The sequence below is a fragment of the Phalacrocorax carbo genome, chromosome 4, assembly GCF_963921805.1.
Source record: "Phalacrocorax carbo chromosome 4, bPhaCar2.1, whole genome shotgun sequence".
Lineage (NCBI taxonomy): Eukaryota > Metazoa > Chordata > Aves > Suliformes > Phalacrocoracidae > Phalacrocorax > Phalacrocorax carbo.
The window spans coordinates 50,768,530-50,780,480 of record NC_087516.1 but is presented as its reverse complement, the minus strand read 5'-3'; the positions used below and the strand labels follow the sequence as shown (position 1 = coordinate 50,780,480).

At 53.8% G+C, this 11,951-nt stretch overlaps 1 protein-coding gene across 1 annotated transcript in view; it reads left to right on the top strand.

Moving 5' to 3' along the window:
• Positions 1–146: 146 nt before the first annotated feature.
• The window catches only part of IGFBP7 (insulin like growth factor binding protein 7), an 18,201-nt gene continuing 6,396 nt past the window's right edge, over positions 147–11,951 (top strand). Inside the window, exon 1 of the mRNA XM_064449925.1 lies at positions 147–670. Coding sequence (XP_064305995.1) covers positions 175–670 — 496 coding nt within the window. The 5' untranslated portion in view covers positions 147–174. The remainder of the gene's footprint in view (positions 671–11,951) is intronic.

Here is an 11,951-nt window from a genome sequence, read left to right as displayed (position 1 = left end):
CAGCCGGGACAGCACCCCGAGGGGCCGCAGCCGCCGGGGGCCGAGCCCGCCGGGGGCCGGCGCCGCCGGGGAGGGGTTTCCCCCGCCGCGGCTTAAGCGCCTGCCGGGGGCGGGCGGCGCCGTGCCGTGCCGTGCCGTGCCGTGCCGTGCCGTGCCGTGCCGTGCCGTGCCGCCATGCCGCCCTCTGCGATGCTGCTGCCGCTGCTCCTGCTGCTGCTGCCGCCGCCGCCGGGGCTGGCGGCGCTGGCCGTGCCCGCCGCGGGGGCGGCGGGGGGCTGCGGGCCCTGCGAGGCGGCGCGGTGCCCGGCCCTGCCGCCGCGGGGCTGCCCGCTGGGCCGGGTGCGGGACGCCTGCGGCTGCTGCTGGCAGTGCGGCCGCGGCGAGGGCGAGGCGTGCGGTGGCGGCGGGGCGGCGGGGGGCCGCTGCGCCCCCGGCCTCGAGTGCGTGAAGAGCCGCCAGCGCCGCAAGGCCAAGGGCGGCCCGGCCCCGGGACACCCCCCCGCCGCCGGTGGCCCGCCCGGCGTGTGCCTCTGCAAGAGCCGGTACCCGGTGTGCGGCAGCGACGGGCTGACCTACGGCAGCGGCTGCCAGCTCCGCGCCGCCAGCCTGCGGGCCCAGAGCCGCGGCGAGCCCGCCATCAGCCAGCGCAGCAAGGGAGCCTGCGAGCAAGGTGCGGGGCGGCGGCGGGGGGGGCTGCGGGGCCGGGGCCGGGGCCGGGGCGGTGCGGGGAGGTGGGTGTCCGGCCGCGCTGGCTGACTGCACGGTGAGAAACCTGGTCCCCAGTGCTCCTCCCGCTGCTTTATCCCATCGGCATGCTTGTTTGTAAAGTCAAGGTGATTTCAAAACCACCTTAAATGGGCTTGAGAGTCCCAGTCCGATGGTGCTGCCTAAACTTGGAGTAAGACTTTAGACCAGCCCCGGAGGAACTTAGCCACTCTCTCCTGGCTTCCAGCTGTGCTGGAGCTACCCTGCCCCGCTTTCCATACTTTGCCTGCAGCTTGCAATTTGGGATGCAGTGACATGGGGAAAAAAAGGGCTGAGCCATCCAGGGGAGGGTCCGGCAGAGGAAGGCTGTAAACAGTGAGAAAAGGAAATGATTAAATGGATATGAAAACCACAGAAATTCAGAGCCAACGTTCACTGGCTTGCTTTGGTTCAAAATGAAAACAAGCAGTGACTTTCCTGTGAGCTGAACGTAGTGGTTTGCACTTGCAGCATTTCCAACCACGAGCTCGATTCTTCCCCAGCTTTTGCTGAGGGATGGTGCTCAGGGAACAAATTGTTCTGCTGCGGAGCCTCTGCTAGAAATCCTGGCTTCGGAGCTCGCTGGAGGCGAGCAGTCAGGAGAGCCGGTTTCGCTGGGAGGGAGGGAGGCAGGGAGGGGTGGGACATAGCACACACAAGCCGTTTGCTGAACGTCTCAAGGACAATATTGCAGCGCCAATACATTTTGGTGGAGGAGTCTTTTCATAAACACAGTATGTGTAAGGTCACAACCTCCACCTCCTCCTCCTCTTTCTTCCCATAGCTGAGGCCAAGTATGTCTTGCAAAACAGTGTTTCTGAAACTCCCAAGAAAAGCGTGAAAGGCTGGGTAAGGACTGGGTTATGCACTTTGATGTTGCCCATTAAATGCCCTGCATGGCTTTTCACAAACCTTGTGTAAAACACCAGGCTTATATATTAGCCAGAACCGCTGTGGTACAGAGTGTTAACTCCTGGAGGGAAGGAGCTTCAGCTCTCAGGGTAATGTGCGGTGAGCCGAGAACAGCCTCTGTCCAGACCTTCGTCTAGCATTTGGAAGGAGCCTTTCTTGTTCAGCAGACTGGGGAGACAGTCATAGAAGTCCTAAAAATGCATGCTGCTTCTTGGCCCTGCCAGCCCAGACCGAGTCAGCAGATGTGTTTGAAAGGGGTCTGAGGTCACGCTTCTGGTGTGTTCTTGAGAAGAGGGCTGTGTTCTCACCCGTCTTGTCCAAAGTCAACCAGGAGTTTGTGGCAAAACAGGTGTATTTATACTCGTAAGCTACCACCCCAACACTTGGCTGCAATTTCTTGTGTCCACACCAGACTGGCCGCTGGCTTGGCCTGCTGGGGCTTTGACCCAGACTACAGAGACAGAGTTTGAGGAGGTCAATGCAAACACGAGCCGCTAGGCAGAATGGTGTGAGGTCACTCACCCGCCAGCCTCAAAACAGCTCCTGTGAGACTTTCTCTGTCCTCTGGTCATCACAGTGGCAGCAACTCTGAAGAGGGCTGCTGTGTGGGACAGCCACTCCATGCACAAACTGCACCCCTTCCTTGGAAAAGGTCCCTTCGGGTGTGCAGATGTGCAGCAAGGCACCTTTGCAGGCTGTTACCTGTTGTTTAAGAACTTTGCTGGAGCATGTGGTGCCAAGCCACTGGCAAAATGTCCTCTCATCTGTCACTCTGGGGAGCCACTGTTCTTTTGGTTCCTGCTGCTGAGAGAGCTCTGACCCAGCATCTTGGGGACGGGAGCAGGAGGGACGTGGGCTGCTCAGCAGTGGCATTGCAACTGACTCTTCTGAGACTTCCCTCGGCTGCATGAACCTTCATCATGCTGTGGACCTTCTTCTGGTGATAAGCATCTCTCTGTAGCTTGCAGCTGAGGCAGGGACTTAGCCCACACACGTGGTAGACATCTGGAAGTATTTCTGTAGCCCTCAGGGCCCTCCTGGCAGTTAGGACTGCAGGGTGGGGAGGGGAGTTGTAATCTCCACACTGATTTTGAAACAATGGCAGGAGAGGACATCCATCCCATCAGCCCTGCAGGTTAGAGCCTCTTTCAGTATCTTCCCAGGTAGGAGAGAGCACTTTTCTGGGTTTCTCAAAGACCCTAATTGCTGTAGGTCAATTAGTCAAAGAGTGGAAGCTCTGGCTTTTGCCGTTTCCCACCACAAATGGACGTGATCTCCTTAAGGCACTGTCTAGGGCGGGATCCTGCACAGGGAGACCACAGACAGGCAGGATCCCGCCTGCATCAGTCATTTGTGTGACAGCTTTTGCACAGAAAGAAGTCCTTGGGGGACAGGGGACTTGGGCTTCCTGCTCATGGCAGATGGGCTCTGAGGTGTCTGCATGCGCTCGTTGGAGTATCAGGATCGTGTCTGAGAAGATCAAGGAAGTCTGAGAAGAAGTCTAGAAAATCATGTTTCCAGCAGCCGATCCTGACTATGTCTGAGTGCTCTTTTTTCTTTCTAAGTGGAGCTGGAGAGGGAGGGCTTGTTTTGCACATCCTATTTGAAAGGAGGAGGAAATGCAGAGCTGCCACTGCTGTTGGCCTTTGCTGTTGTCAGCAGGAGGGGCAGCAGCTGGAGATGGGGCATCCAGTGGAAGAAGGGAACGTGTCTGGGAGCGACTTATTGGTAGATGATCCTCCTCACCCAGCCTAGCGTTACGACCTACTGGGGGTGCCAGGGCAGGAGTCAGGACCCAGACAGGTGCAAACGGGGCAAACGCTGCTGGGTTATCCATTTCTTGATTCCTGACACTGTTTGCTCAAACCTCACCTCCTAGGCAAGGTGGGAATGACTCTTGCTGCAGCTATCTCCTCGTCTTCTGTCTTAAAATACATGCTTGAGACACAGGGATCGGCCACAAGCAATTAAAAGACTTGGGCTCCTATTCCTTGGTTAACTGGGGGTGCCTTTCATACCCTCTCTCTCACCTTGTCTCCCTCTCTGTCCCATATGTACCAGGTGTTCAAAGGGTCTGAAGGAGGTATACCTGCTGGGAGGGGCAGTCCTACTGATTTGTTATAGGCAACACCATGTGGGCATGAGTAAAGAAGCCTGGAAACAAAGCACTCAGCTACATAAAGCTAAATATGCAGAATACTCCTTGAGACACACATCTTTTTCCACCATAGATGTATTTCCAAGGGGATGAAAGTTCATTAAATTTGTATTTGAGAAAGCTGACCAAATGCATGTTCAGCTGAGCTTTCCATATTCATCACGGTGCCTATTGCAGGGTTTTCTGTGCGATGCTTGGCAGTTTTTGCTTGCTAAGAGGTACTGCCCACCAGGGAACAACTGGGATGTTTCTTTGTTATTAAATAGCAATAGGAAGGAGCCAGTTCTTGGCCCTACATAATTTGCCTTGACCTTGTCCTTGGGATTCTCTTTCTGTTGCTTGTTTCCCAGACCTCTGGGTCTGATGCCTGTGTTCTTTGTACAAAAATAGTGAAGCCATGCAGAAAAAAGTATTTCCGTTGCAGCCAAAACTTCCTGCTGGAGGACAAAGGAAGACATAGTTGAGAAGAGTTTGAGAGAATGGAAATAACCCTTGCTAATAACCCACACCTGGCAGGTGCAGGGATCCAGCCAGATCCTGGAGTGAGTTGCACAAGGGAAGGACCATTGGGAACAGCTGGAAGAAGATGCCCTACTTGATTCCCAACTCCTTGAGGCTGCCTGGCTGCTGTTGGTGCTGTGTCAGCAGGGCCTGGTGAAGCTGTGTGTGTGCTCTGGGGGAGCAGGCAGCGATGCCCTGGTGCTCCCTCCCGGCTGGGCTTGTGCTGTGCCCTCACAGTTGCACCCACAGCTGGCTCAGGGTTTGTCCCGCTCCCTGCCAGGGAGCCGCTACCCGCGCCCCATCTTTACCCTCACACCCCAGCAGCCTCTTTGTAGCTAATCCCAATGCCGAGGCCACGCAGGAGATGGATGCTGTAAAGTTTTCCAGCTGCTTTCCAGCATTGCCTTTAAATGGATTGGCCCTTTGGTCTCTGCCTATGAATATGCATAGCTCTGCTCGGGTCCACTGCCAGCGCTTGCAGGCAGGGCAGGTCCGGACACAAAGCAGAAGCCTGCTGGCGGGCAGGTACAGGGATTCAGGGGTGTCCCCTCTGGTGGTCCCCTCGGCAGGAGGGGAGGCCGCCGTAACAGCTGGGAGCTGCCCTCTGCCGCTGCTGTCACCTGGCTGTGCACTGATTTTCAGAAGAGCCTCTTCTGGAGTTGGTGGCTTCAGTAATTTAGGCTGAAATTCGTTTTGCAGTGCACGCACTGAGGCTGTTCACAGCCAGCTAGGACCTGGGGCAGGAGGACCATGGTACCCACTGCCACGCAAAGCCAGCTGGCATAAAGAATTAGGGTTGTGTGGCTCAGCTCAAGCCAGGCAGAAAAACAACCTCAAAGCACCAACCCCCAACAAAAAGCTAACAGGATTTTTGGCATGATGATCTGTCTGAGCTGAAGAATACCAGGCATGGACTTGTTGCCTAACCAGCGCAAGAAGGGACAGATACCCCTGATTCTCTCTTATCGTTAGCTGCCAGCAAATACCTGCTTCGAGGGACATGTTGTAACTGCTGGAAATACTGCCAGAGTGGCCTCATTACAGCCCAAAGGCCTTATGGTTTGAAGTCCCTGATACTTGTTCCAGCAGGTTGGGGTCTCCAGGTTGTTTTGCCATTGTCAGTCAAGGCTTTGTCTGTATTTTACCCTCAATCCTCTCTTGGTGGAAGCCAAGTGCCTGTTCTTGCCCAAATGCAGTGTATCACAAAGCAGCTCTTGGTGGTCATCAGAGGGCAGCGTTACTCGCCAGGGAACTGGTGCTGCTTTGTACCTACCTACAAAGACCTCCTGGAGGTAGAAACTCAGGGCCTCTGTGGGTGAAGGGTAGATTTGCTGGCTCACCAAGCAGCTTGCTTTATTTCTGTTGATCTGAACATGGCTTGGATTGCCGTGGCTCCTTGAAATGCATTTCTAGGCTTTAGGAACATGCAGGGGCTTGCCCTGCGGGGACGAAAGCCCACCAACTTGCAGGATCCACCCCACAGGTTACAGAGCTTTGGAACAGCACGACCAGGAGAGAGGTTCTTTTAAAGCTGACTGTAACCAGCACTAAACTTACCTAAATCTCTTTTTCACTAGCAACAAGATCCCAGTCACCAGAGCGGAGCTGCCCCCGGAGGGGTATAATTTTGGCTTGCCAGAAGCCCAGACAGCATCCCTCCTAGAAAGGTTTTTTTTGCTAAGGTGTCACCCACCAGCTCCGGGGCTCAGGAAGAGGTGGGTGCAAGGCTTCTTGGCAGTCCACAGGGCTTAAAAAATGGGCTGATGGACATAGGATCATGGCTGCCAGGTTCTCATGAAGACTGACAGCCCCAGGGGCAAGTACACCTTGCCAAATTCCTGCCATTTTACACCAGCAGTGGTTTTGCTTTGCCGGAGCCTCCTTGTCCCATAAAGCTACATCTGTGCTTCAAAGAAGTGCTGAGTTCCCACAGGTCAATTTTAAAACAAGAAACATAAATCACATCTCTTGGCTCATTCCATCCAAATTCAGCTGTTGAGGTTTTGCCAGAAATATTTTAGTTTTGAGGGTGGTTTGTTTTTTCTTTTAATCCACTGCCAAGATAGAGCCGAAATGGGGGCTGGGGGGAGAACCTTCTGGCAGATGGCAGATTGCTGTTATCACTGACATTGCCTCGTCTTTACCTGATACAGCTGCCTTAAATTCAAAGGCTCCCAACTCTTTTAGACACCAGAGAGCATAGTTCCTATCTGGTCACATTTTGCAAGACACTTTTCTGGATTTGTGCTTTTTAGTTAGCAAGTGGCTTAGATTGCTTTAGTTCTTTCCTCCTGTTCTTCCTTTCCTGGATTTTAAGAGACTTAAAAGAATATCCACATTTTGTGCTTGCTTTCTTCTTTGCTGGGGAAGGAGAGATTTAGACAAGTTTTTGCTGAGTCACCTGTGGTTGGAAATGAACCGAATTCCCTAATTCTCCTGGGAAGCTGGGCTGGGTTTCTGCATCAGCTGGGAGTGGGGGTCTTGCAGCAGTGGCTGGCTACCTGCTTTCTCCCACTGCAAGGGAAAGCATTGCATTTGCAGGTCGATCTTGCCAGCATTTTTGTGGTGTGTCCAGAGAATCTGTGGCAGAGCGGAGCTGTGCAGGTGCGTGGTGGGGTTACACCTTTTGTTTTGTACCTCCGGTCCTTTCAGCTGGAGCGTGGTGTGGGGATGTGATGTGGTTCAGTGTGGTGCTTGCTCTTCCAGCATGTGGTACATTGGGATTTTGAGACAGAGTTTCTAGGGCTGAAGCTTTATGCCTGTGTTTTTAAAATTAATGTGTAAGTTTGGACTTTTCCATTGTTGTAGGATAGGCCATAAATTCCTCCTTAAAAGGCATTTAGTTATTTGAAAATGTTTTGGTTCATTGGAGCTTGAGTTTTTATGGCTACTGTGCTAAAATCTTGTTAGGGAAGCTGTTTAATATATTACTTGGTAGCTCAGGGTCTCGGAGAGCACCAGTATGCCAGGGACTATGCAAACACCTCCACTGTCCAAGAGAATCCCATATTTCACCTGTGTCTTCATTCTCAATCACCATAGCATATCCAGAATCACTAGGAAGGAATGATGACAGATCAGCAAATTCCTCCCCCATGTTTGTTTTTTCTGTTGCTGGAAAGGCATGCTGTGTTTAAAAAATGCATTTAATCCTTTGTTGGGCTGAGGTTGACTGAGGTTCATACTAAATAGGAGATTACCACGTAACGAGTCTAATCAGGGTGGACTTTTGAAAGCCGTACTTGCTTTTCCATGCATAAACGCTGCCATGCCTTGTTTCTGTGTCTCCCACTGCAAGCTTTTCACATTCTTTCCAGGCTTTAGCTCGTGGTCCTCCTTGTGCCATAATGACAGTTTTCTTAGCACAACTGAGTCAAGGTCACATGAAGAGAAGAGCGGAGGTGATGGCTGGGAGGAGAGAAGTTTCTTGATAGAGCTTGTCCGGGAGGTCCGGAACAAAAAAAACTGAATACACGTCCAGATATGGCTGAGAAGCAGCAGGAGTGTTTGCAGAAAGCTACTGCCTGTTTGATCCCAGAGACAGCATGATTCAGAGACTGGCAAAAGGAGGGGGAGGTGGGAAAAAAGGGCAGGATGGGGGAAGAGGCAGGAGAGAGGTTGGCTGGTGGCAAGCTGCTAGCAAGGGCAGCGTCGTCTCCGCTCAGAAGGCTTGCCTTTTCCCCATTTGGCTGTTTCCAGGGGCAAGCGTGGTTGTAAGCTTGCAGTTGAGCTTCAGAGCAGCCTCAGCCACAACGGCCTCTCTATTACCCCAGCTTCGATATTCGGATTGCATTGAGGACGCTGCTGGATGCAGCAGAGCACTGAGCTAGGCACGAGGCGTGCAGGGGCGCAGCCGTTTCTCTGGGCACAACGCCGGGGCCAGCGCAGACCCATCCTGCATGCCAGTTAAGGGAGAAAGGGCTTGGGGTTCTGTTCTTTGCAGTGCCACCCTCTTCTCCCTCCCACCTATATGTAAAGGAGGACCAGTAAGCAGCCATATAAAGGGCATGCACAAGGTCACTGAAGGCAGTGTTCCTGAAACATGGTAAAACAGCAGGGGTGGGGTTTCCAGCTGTACCAGTCTGCTCTGTGCTGAGCCTGGTGGGCTGGGAAGCAGGAGGAAATCCATGACAGACAGATGGTGGACCAGGGCCCTGCCTCACGCTGACTCACTCTCAAGTCTCCAGGGCTTGGGGTGAAGCCACGTTCATGTTTGCAGCCTTTCTGGGGTCACTGGGCTGCTGAAGTCTGAGTGGGGCCGTCGGGCTTAGCATCCAGCATCTCCTTTGGTCTTGGAGTTTCCTTCTGTAACTCCTTAGTCTCTTCAAGGCCAGCTTAAAGGAGGGGGAGAAATGCCTTCGGAAAGAGGTAAAGAAGGATGCTTGTAAATCTGTCAGAAAGCAGCAGGCAGCTTTGGGAGCAGGGAAGGACAGAAGCTGCTTGCACTTCCCCTCTGCCTCTGTCTCTCGCAGAACACTGACCTCGGAGGGGGGAGCAGCTGACACCATGCCAGCTAGAATGAGTAGATGCTGCTCATGGAAGGTTTCCCCTTCTCCATATAAAGTAGTTTTGAAGGGAAAGTACTTTCCCAGCAACTTAGGAGACGGGAGTGGGTCTATTTTCAGACTTGGAAGAGCTTGTGTGAGTGAACCATGTCTAGCTTTTGCTTTGATTTGCTGTCACATGGGGAGTGTTCCCAGTCTGTTTCACCCGGGGCTGTGGCAGGGCGATGCAGCACTTGGGAGGGCTGGCTGGGAACCAGGTTGGCACCCACGTGGGCTTCAGCGTGCGGTACACATGTTCTTGTGTTCATGGTCAGGACTTTACACCCACATCCAAGTGGCAGGGCATACCCCACAGTGCTTAATGTCGAGCTTATTTTTGCCTTTAGTGACGCACCTGTAGCCCCCTGCTTGCTGGGGTGTGATTTATTCGTATGCATGCGTGGACACCAAAGGAGGATCAGGGAGGACCAGCTAACCCTGAGCTGTGACAGACCATCCTGGTACCAGCGAGGGGCAGGTGGGTGGGCTGGGAGGTGCCAGATCTCTGCATGCTGTGGCTGAGCAGAGAAGAGGTGCCTGGTGCAGGGGGGGTGTCAGGAACAGGTGCCAAATGATAGCCTCATCGAGGAAATTACAGGCTCTGCTGCATGCTGTTGTGGCAGAAAAACAACTGCATAACAGCAGTGGAAACTCCTCTCCAGCTGCTGCTTTTGACATAACGCAGGCTGTCAGCTCCCTGTGATCTGCAGAAAAAACAACCCCACGCTTTCAGCCTCTGCTCATGGGGTGAATGAGCTCACTGGCTCTGTAAATAAGCCCCTTCCCAGGCCAGGGAGAGCTATTTGTCTTATGAACAATGGGCAGAGCGTGGAGGAAATTCCTGAAGTGCCTGCGAAGAGCAGCTGATCTCCATCAACAGTCTGTGTTGTCCTCTTGGCCAAGGAGCTCCTGCGCAGTCAGGGCAAGCACCGTCAGGAAGCATCCCGTACATCCCCAGTGCCCTGGCTCGGTCCCTGGTGGGCAGCAGAGACCGTTCAGCCACACTGATGGTGACCATTTTCATCAGCAGGTGCAACCCACAAGTCCCCAGCCCGAAGGAAGAGGATGGAGAAACATTCCCCTTTGTGGGCAGCGCTGCAAGTAGAACAGCAAGGCCTCTAAGATGCAGGCTGTAGGATGAGGGCCAGGGGGCTTCTTGCTGTCAGGAATGAAGTTATCTGCTCTGTACAAGGTAGGCTTGTTTCCAGTCCTGCTGAGCAAATGGTGGCCTTGCTTCCTTCACAAGGACCCCTGAAGCAAGAGGGGTGACTTGCAGAAGGGAATGTCCTCACATCCTCTGAAGTCCCTGTAAGGCTCAGACATCCCCTGCCTCTCCTGTTGTGGCAGGTTGCGGTGTCCCCTGTCCATCTCTGGCTGCTTCGGCGGACTGTGGGAGAGAGCATGAGTGGCACCAAAACAGGCAGTAAGCAGGGTGGCTTCCATACACCTGGGTGTTAGCTCGCTGTGGTGGGAGTATAGCTACTGCTGTGGACTTAAATCTGATGACTTCTTGGCCTTTCTCATATATTTTTAGTGGAGGAAGAAGCCCAGCTCTGGAGTTTCGGCTGTCTGGATTTAAGTCAAATATCCCGAGAGACCATGCTGACTCTTCCCATGACACTGTTGCATCTTTCAGGATGTGTAGTCCCTCCCGGCCTCAGGGCTGCTGGTTAGAGGCAGAGGCCTGTGAATGCTCCAAGTTCATTTTGCAGCCAAAGGCAGAATCTCATGTTCCTCCTGGTTAGATCAGGATGTACATCCTGAGCTTGAGCTGGGGGCTGCCTCATAACAGCCAGGATCTCGCTGTGCTGTGGCTGCTGTGCCAAGCCAGCTGGAGCTTCGCTGTGAAGCTGTGCGGGCAATTCCCCTTTCCAGGGAAGATGAATAATTTCTCCTCACCCGAGCAGTGGGTAGAAACTGCCTTTCTCTTTTCGCCTCCCAGCAGTTGCTGCAGAAGAATCCTGGTGTGACCTGCTCCTGGCAGGGCGAGCAGATGTCCATGTGCAGAGGGTGTCTGGGCCCTTGACACAAGGGGAAACTCAGTGGCAGCCGAGAGTGAGACACCTCAGGCAGTGGATTTAGTGGTGCGTTGAATGCTGCCAATTTCCAACCAGGGAGGAATTGAGCCAGATCCTGGAAGCATAATGATGCCTTAAAATCCACCTGGCTTTTAACATAAGAGTCAGGATCTCTCCTTTTCTGCGGTGGGAGATGGTGGTCATTTGGGGGCAGCTGTGTTTCTCCTGCCTCATGGAGAACCCCAGTGACCAGTGATAAAAATGACATTGTCATACAGGGGCAAAGGTGGCCCTGCCTCTCAGGGACAGGCCCCAAGCTCTGTACCTAGGAAGGGCACCTTGCATGTGGAGGGTTTTGCGTAGCCAGAGCAGAAGGCGACAGTGGCAGCTGGCTACACTGGGTACACATCTGCTGGAGGCCCTTGCAGAGCATGGGGTGAGCTAAGCTGCCTGGGGACATCCGGGTCCCACTGGAGCTGCCAAGCGCTCTATTGTCCCTATTGTTCAAGGTACACCAGAAAAAGAACAGCAGGGCTGCACAGGAAACGGCCACGCTGGGGAAGGGGAGCAGAGTGCGTGACCTGAGGTGGCCCCATCATGGGGGTGGCAATACCCTGGGCTGGCCACAGCCCTGCTGCTGCGCAGGGGCCAGGCAGTGCTTCAGGCAGGAGTGGGCTGGGGGTGCTAGCTCCATGCATCACCCCACCGTACTACGCTTCAGTTGTACTCTGGGGAACAACCTCCAGCAAGGTGTTGCTGAGTGCGCACAGCTGGGCACAGTCTGGAGGTACGGATCTGCTCTGGGCCACCTGGAGCAAGGATGACCCCAGCACCCTTCCATATGGGAAAGGGCGCTGTGACTCCAACACGCCCCTCTCCTAGCCAGTGCACGGGAATCAATTCATGCAGCAGCACAACCAACAACAGGGTAAAGTGATGTAATGAAATGCTCCTTAAAACTTTTTCTCAGCTGAGACACTCAGTTCTGCGCAGATGAGGAGCACCTAGATTGTGGTGTCTGCCAGGAAACCAGCATGTACTGAGCATTAGGTGTGGTTTTAACCATCCATCAGG